The 8,626-nt window shown below is 36.2% G+C and overlaps 1 protein-coding gene across 1 annotated transcript in view; it reads right to left on the minus strand.

The window, feature by feature from the left end:
• Positions 1–8,626, minus strand: part of LOC106883807 (uncharacterized) — a 158,537-nt gene that overhangs the window by 102,487 nt on the left and 47,424 nt on the right. The window contains exons 4-5 of the mRNA XM_014934944.2: positions 6,741–7,188; positions 1,689–1,819 (exon numbers count right to left, since the gene is read on the minus strand). Of these exons, the coding sequence (XP_014790430.1) occupies positions 1,689–1,819; positions 6,741–7,188 (579 nt within the window). The remainder of the gene's footprint in view (positions 1–1,688; positions 1,820–6,740; positions 7,189–8,626) is intronic.

An 8,626-nucleotide genomic window follows, 5' to 3' on the forward strand; every position in this document is an offset into this window, starting at 1 on the left:
TACATGTTTGAAAATCCTACAAGATTAAGTGAAAAGCGCTTTATATGATTTATAAAACATGTGACATTAATAAAAATCTGTAAATGTACAACCATCCAGATTTCTGAGTACCTTAATTTTTTTCTATAATATAATTCCTGTACATCACCTCCAAACCTTCCAATATATATACATATATATATATATGGTAGGCTTCTTTCAGTTTCTGTCTACTAAATCCACTCACATGGCTTTGGTCAGCCCAGAGCTACAGTAGAGGACATGTACCATGTAGTGGGACTGAAACTGAAATCATGTGGTTTGGAAGCAAGCTTCTTACCATAGAGCCATGCCTATATACACTGAAAATTATTGTTGCTATGTGTAAACTTTCTTTCTTTATAGCATTTTCTCCAAATAATATTTACTTCCTTATTTTTTTCTCATTTCATCATCATCATTTAGTGTCCATTTTCCATGCTAACATGGGTAAGATGGTTTGATTGGAGCTGGTAAATCAGAGTGCTGCACCAGGTTCCAGTCTGGTTTGGCTTAGTTCCTTTGGCTGGATGCTCTTCCCAACACCAACCACTCCACAGAGTGTACCTGATGCCTTTTACATGTCACCGGCATGGGTACCTTTACAAGTCACTGGCACTGATTCCAATTATGAGTTCACTTTGCTTGATGTGTCTTCTCAAGCACAGCAAATCACCAAAGGTCTTGTCATCACCTCCGTGAGAGTCAAACTCCAAAGATCATACCTCAGCACTTCATCCCACACCTTCCTAGATCAACCTCTTCTACAGGTTCCCTCCAGAGCTAGAGATCAGTACTTCCTTATGCAGCTCTCCTTACCCATATGCATCAAGTGACCATAACAACACAGGTTCCTCTCTTGCACACTACACCTGATGCCTCTTATACCCAATTTTTCTCTCAAGACACTTACACTCTGTTGTACATAGACACTGATATTGCATATCTCAATTTGTATTTGTTTCAGTCCTTAGACTGTGGCCATGCTGGGGCACTGCCTTGAAGAATTTTTGTCAAATGAATCAACCCCAGTACTTATTTTTTAAAGCCTGGTACTTATTCTATCGGTCTCTTTTGTCAAACTCCTAAATTACAAGAACATAAGCAAATCAACACTGGTTGTCAAGCAGTTGTGGAGGACAAACACAGACACAAAGATACACACACACACACACACACACACACACAATGGGCAATGGGCTTCTTTCAGATTCCATCTACCAAATCCACTCACTAGGCTTTGGTCAGCCTGAGGCTAGGGGAGAAAACACTTGCCCAGGGTACTACACAATGGGACTACAGTTGGAATCATGTGGTTGAGAAGCAAATTTCTTACCACATAGTCATGCATATAAAAAAATGAGAAGGTGCTAAAAAATTCCTGGCTTTAATGGTATCACGAAAGGCATGGTTGGAAGCCCAACCTTCCAAATTATTTTACAGTGCTTAGAAAAACACCCACTGCAATAAGTGTGTGAATCTGTGAAAAGAAATATGTTGAATAAAATCATAATTAACTGACCCGCCAGTATTTTCATTTACACAAAACCAGGAACTTTTCAGCACCCCATCATATATTTTTATTTAAAAAATATATTCCCTTCCATGATGTTTAGCATTAGCAGCAAGAATGTAGTGGACATATAGAGAAAAAAGAGAATGTAACTTACCTTCTTTATTGGGTTTACAAATATTTACAATTTTAGCTCTGTAAAAACATCCATCATTATATGGTGCCAAGCATTTCATTCCAACAAAGGGTTGTCTGATCCTTCGACAATTTTCTGATGATATGTGTTCACTATATAAAAAAAACATATTGTAAGTACAGTTACAAAACATATAATAATATATATAAAGCATGGGTATAGCTGTGTGGTAAGAAGTTTGATTTTCAACCATATAGTCTAAGGCAAGTATCTTCTATTATAGCCCTAGGCTGACCAAAGCCTTGTGAGTGGATATGGTAGACAGAAGCTGAAAGAAGTCCATCATGCATACATACATATGTGTGCATGTCATGGACTCTCCTATTGAAGACAGCATATGAGCATTCAACTTTTGCCGAATGACCTGTACAAATGATTTGTTCAGGCCGCACATTAGCTCACTCACTCCGTCAAATCAACGTTGTCAAAACAGGTATACTGTGTACCATGCATCAGATGTCAAAGTGATCGCAGAGCAATGTGAGATGAAGTATTTAGCTCAAGAACACAACACACCACCAGATCTAGGAATTGAAATCATGATCACTAGATACCCTAACCCTAAGCCATGTCTCCTCAACCAATATAGCATGGAAAGCGGACGTTAAACGACGACGATGATGATGATGATGATGATGATGATATATATATATATATATATATATATATATATATATATATATATGACCATCCCCAAATACAACAACATAAATATATGCATATATGCAAATATGTAAGTACATGGTTATGTATTTGTGTGTGTTACTGTCACTTTGTCTTGACATCACATGATAGTTACAAATGAGTGTCACTATTATATAAACAATATTGTTTGTTTCCAATCTTCTATGATTGGATCACAGGGAAATATTAGCTTACTTGGGTAAGGTTGGTGACAGGAAGGGCATATGGGTGTAGAAAATTCATCTCAAAAAATTCTATCCAACTCATGGAAAAGTGGACATTAAAATGATGATGATGATGATGATGATGTTGATGATGATGCTTATACTAACTTAACTTTCTCTAGCTAAATCCACTGCTAAGAGGGCTGAGAGGGACAGAAGGAGGAAACATGTTCCTGACAGTCCATATTCTACCACAAACAGAAATAACAGTTTTACATACATAAATATATGAAATGAATAAAATAAAAAAATGTGCTGATGGTCTTTGCAACACCTCCCAAACTGGGTGTAACTGATGTTGAGTTTCAACAACTGTAGATCAACCAATATTCGTGGGGAAATTGTGGGTAGGGAGCAATTTCCAAAAAATAGCAGTTCTGAGGAGGATGGATTGAATAAAGTGTTTGGTATAGAGTCTGAGAAGAGAGACACACAAAAAGAAGAGTATTTGGTGGGTTTGAGAATAGAATGTGTGACTTAGTGGTTAGGATATTTGGCTCATGATCGCAAAGTCATGAGTTCAATTCCCAGTGATGCATTGTGTCCTTGAGTAAGACACTTTATTTCACAATGTTACAGTCTATTCAGCTGTAATTCAAAGGGCCAGCGTTGTCATATTCTGCATCATGTGGAATCACCCTGGGAGCTATGCTAAGGGTACGCATGTCTGTAGAGTGCTCAGCCACTTGCATGTTAATCCCACAAGCGGGCTATTCCGTTGATCAGATCAGCTGGAGCCCTCATCATTGTAACCAATAGAGTGCCAGTTTTTTTTTTTTTTGTTTTTTTTTCGGTGGGTCTGAGAGGAGAAGTTGTGTAAGCTAGTTTAGAGAAATAGAAGCTGCTGAAGTAGTGAGAGAGAGAGAGAGAGGCAGGCAGTGGAAATGTTAACTATTGCTTTTATGAAAGATCAGATAATCCAATCACAAGAACTACCCAAGTGTGCGCTTAAGTGTAGGGCACTAAACTATTGATATAATAGACAAACTTTATTTGAGACTGATTCCAAAAAAAAACTTGAGAACCACCATCCCTGCCACCACCATCCCTGCCACCACCATCCCTGCCACCACCATCCCTGCCACCACCACTACCAACACCACTGCCACCATCATCACCACCACCATCTTCCTCCTCCTCCCCCTCTTAATGTCCACTTTTCCATGCTTGCATGGATCAGATGGAATGTAATGATGCAGATTTTCTACTGCCAGATGCCCTTTCTGTCACCAAATACCAATTGTTTCCAAGCAAAGTTAATATTTTTTCATTGCTGCTTATGTTTCCATGGAAAATAGGAAATGGATGACACCACTTGTATGATAATAATAATCCTTTACAACAATTCCACAATGACAAGACAAGGAGACATGAACACACACACACACACACACACCAACATACACACACACCAACATACACACACACCAACATACACACACACCAACATACACACACATACATGCTGACACACATACATGCTCACACACATACACACATGGGCATCCTCACACACACAGCGGTACATACAAAGATACACGTATGACAAGCTTCTTTCAGTTTCCATCTACCAAATCCACTCACAAGGCTTTGGTCAGAATGAGACTATAGCAGAAGACACTTCTCCAAGGTCCACACAGTGGGACTGAACCTGAAACTACATGGTTGGTAAGCAATCTTCTCTAATAGACATATATTAAATCCTACTTCATTGGATCTAACAGAAGTGGGATGATCCAACACTTGAGAACTGAACTGTAACAATACAGGTTAAGTGGCTCAACACAAATGAGAAGTTAACAATAACAATACAGATGAGTGCTTAAAAAAAACTAAACATTTATCAAATGTACTGACTTTGTTAGTTGCCTATTTGTATTCAATACCAACACCTGTGTTATAAGCAATACAAATTCTGTAAACAGTGAAAGCAAAAGCTTTCAAAGTCATAAATAAATAAATACAAGAAAAAACTAAGAAAAAAAACTGAAATATTTAACCCTTTAGCATTCAGATTATTCTGTCAAATGTGAAAAGGCACCCTTCAGTCATGAATGACCATAGGGTTGCACCTAGAAAGTTACCCTCCTAGGCACAAGTCCAGGTAAGGTTGTTTATGGAAGACCAACAATCATCCATAAATACCAGCCTCCCTCTCCGTGCCACTGATGTTGTCCAAGGAAAAGGCAAAAGCAGATACAGCTTGGTACCAGTGACATCACAACTCATTTCTACAGCTGGGTGAACTGGAACATATGAAATAAAGTGTCTTGCTCAAGAACACAACACACAGCTCAGTCCAGGAATTGAACTCACTACCTCATGATTGTGAGCCTGACACTCTAACCACTAACCCATGCACCTTTGCTTTCACATTGTTTTGAATAAATCATGCATTATCTTATAGCTTTGAGATTTTCAAATCATGATTGCTTATTTTTGAAAGGACATTGACAGGTTACATTTAGTTGGTTCGAACATAAAGCAGGTAGAATATTTAGGCCAGTTTGAATGCTAAATGCTAAAATTATTGTATCAAGATTTTCATAACCAATGGGCCAGTGCTATAGAACAGGGGTTTTCAAACTTTTTGACTTACGGACCCCTTTATATTTCAGCCTTTACCTTAGGGACCCCCTTATAAAAGCTTATGAAATTTATACATAAATATTTGCTTAAAATAACATATATTTTTACATTTATTTATTTAACAGTATTTAACAAATAGGTTTATTGTCAATTAAAAGATTTCGATTAAAAAACATATATAAAATCAAATTGCCCATAAAAAGTATTTGCTGTCCACAGACCCCCTGTCTTGTCCTTGCGGGCCCCCTGTGGTCCGCAGACCACAGTTTGAAAACCCCTGCTATAGAATATTAACTACTAATATTAAAACAAAGGGCTGATGGTATGTTTTAGTTATAAATATCAGGCCTGGCTCTCCATTGGTTACAATGACAAGTGTTCCAGTTGATCCAATCAACAGAACAGCTTGCTCATGAAATTAACATGCAAGTGGCTGAGCACTCCACAGACATGCATACCCTTAACATAGTTTTCAGGGAGACTGAGTGTGACATAGAATGTGACAAGGCTGGCCCCTTTGAGTTACAGGTACAATTAATTTTTGCCAGCTGAGTGGAGTGGAGCAGCAAGAAATAAAGTGGTCTTGCTCAAGGACACAGTTCAATGACAAGTAAAAGATAAAAGATAAATATCGTAAATTACAACTAATGACAGTACAATTATTTTTGACTATATTAACTATAATTTTATTAAGTATTAACTATAATTTTTACTCATCAGTTACACCCTTTTAAATGATCATCATTTTGGATATGCAAAACAACTGTGAAAATACAGAGAGCCAAGTCAGCGGTTCATTTTTTGTCACCAGAGCTGCATATCTCAGTAACCAGAGAACTTGACTCACAATAACAGAATCCACCTAACTCCCCACAAACACTACAGTGGTACCACGGTACACCTAACTCTTAAAAGACATTGCAGGGAGTATAGCTCAAATTGTAGAACATGCAAACTCATAGTTATAAGCAATGGTATTATCTAGCTCTTAAGAGTCACTGCAAGGAATACAGTTTGAATGCTAAATGCTAAAATTATTGTATCAAGATTTTCATAACCAATGGGCCAGTGCTATAGAACAGGGGTTTTCAAACTTTTTGACTTGCGGACCCCTTTATATTTCAGCCTTTACCTTAGGGACCCCCTTATAAACGCTTATGAAATTTAGACATAAATATTTGCTTAAAATAACATATATTTTTACATTTATTTATTTAACAGTATTTAACAAATAGGTATATGACACACAGTTATAAGCAGCGACAATATAGTACAATAATGAGGGATTGACTAGTTTGCAGTACTAAATTCAGTTCTTCCCCAAGATAAAGTTACTTGCAATAAACAAATATCCGATCAAAAGTATCCTATTAACAGAAATTGGGGAGAAGCTCTAGTTCCATGAACTCTTTGGCTTCAGAAAAGGATTAGCAAGAAATAACTTTGGACTTCAATTGGTTAAAATATTGTCTCTATGACAGTTACTTTTTAAAAAGAAAGACAATACATAACAAACCTTATATCCTTTGCTAACTGTATCAGGTTGCTTTCAGCAGTATCTGTAAGTTGCACCCAGAAACAATAAGGTGACATAACAATACAAACTGACACTTTCACTGTAGAGGAAAGTGTCAGTTCTTTCAAGTCTGGTCCTAATCCATAGTTTTCTTCTTTGAAGGAGTTTCCACAATGCAATGAAGGGGCTACCTTTTTAATTGAATTAGTCAAGGTATCAGATTTGGTAGGACACTCCACAGAGACAAGGTCCAGTTTTTGTAATAAGTCAGAAGGCTTAGATTGAGGTTCACACTGTGACTGAGGCTTATATTCAGATGCACTCTCATTAGTAAGCTGAGCAGAAGTCTGGGAAATTAAATCAATGGACGGATCACTTTCAGAAAGACTTGTGTGGTGTTCATTTTTGTTATCTGTACTTCCCTCATCTTTTGTTTTAGAAGCATCAACTGAAAAGAAAATTTCATTAATAAATTATCATGCTGGCATGAACTTGACATAACATTCTCCTACTTTAACTTATAAGTGAGGCATCACTTCTTGATTCTTATTTGCATCCTATTTACTTTAAAACTAATTCTCAGAACTTACCTTAGATGCTTTCTACATACCTACATATTTTATAGTTTCAGGAGTTAAAATTATATTTTGTATTCTTTTTCCATTTGCAGCTACTTTAAAAACCAATGATTTGAAAGGAAGATCGATATATCCCATCTGAATCACACAACTAGTTTTACACTAGATTTTCCATCCTTTCTGCTAGTAGCATAGGTTTTGTACAACAGCCCATGATGAGAACAGAACAGCTGCTTCCATATGTGGGGTAAATTTTGATTTTATTTTTTTCTAATGGTGAATAAACTAAAATTTAATGATAATTCTGTTTCTATTGTTCTTTTTTTACATTTTAGCATTTTTTATAGACAGGTGAACAAAACCTCAGCATATCTGTGGCAATACCATAAACCTACAAATAATTTGCTTTGGCCTTTGTTCTACAGTAATACTTGAGAAACAATGTGGTTAATCCTATGAGAAATAGTAGTTGAAGTTCCCTCTAATACGTTCTACTATTCTCAAGAAGGAAAAAATTATATTAGATAGTATAATCCAAGGTATATTGTGCCTGAAAAAGAAGACATGATGGTCATACTTTTGATCATAGACCTGCTTAATCAGGAACAACCTGAGGTTAAACAACAAATTCAGCAACATATTTTCTTTTAAAATGTCCTTTTTGTTATGTTAGCCATTTATTAGAGTAAGCTGATAAAAAGGCAGTCATTAACTACTATCTTTTCAAACACTTTGACTACCTCTCTTTCTCCTTAATGAGCTGTTTTCATGAAGCTCGATCTACTCGATACCCCTTTCCAGTGAGATCTCACCATCAAGAAAATTGGTCTAAACTATGCTGTTACACAAGATATCATCAAAGTATATGGCCACATCTCACATGCAAATATCCAGAATTGTTCATCTGTGGGCTCAGTCTGTCTATTATCTTTAGGATCAGGGTCTTCCTCACAGATTGCACAACAGCAGCATAACTGATGGAGTTGTCCCTGATGCACACCCTCTCAATTCTGGTGTTCCCCAAGGTTCTGTTTTGATCCCCTTTTTTCCTCATATATATATATATATATATAGTATATATAAATATATAAGTATATATAAATATATAGTATATGTGACAGTGGATTTTCATCGATGAGTTCATAAACCTTGGGGTTTTTTTCCCTAATACTATATATTTATATATATTTTATACTGTGAAACTTAATTTAATTTTAATTTTTAATAAATTGATTTTAATTGAGTTTTTACCTGTAGTTTTGGATTTTATCCCTAATATTATTATTATTATTATTATTATTATATATA

This window comes from Octopus bimaculoides, chromosome 15 (assembly GCF_001194135.2).
Source record: "Octopus bimaculoides isolate UCB-OBI-ISO-001 chromosome 15, ASM119413v2, whole genome shotgun sequence".
In the NCBI taxonomy this organism is placed as follows: domain Eukaryota; kingdom Metazoa; phylum Mollusca; class Cephalopoda; order Octopoda; family Octopodidae; genus Octopus; species Octopus bimaculoides.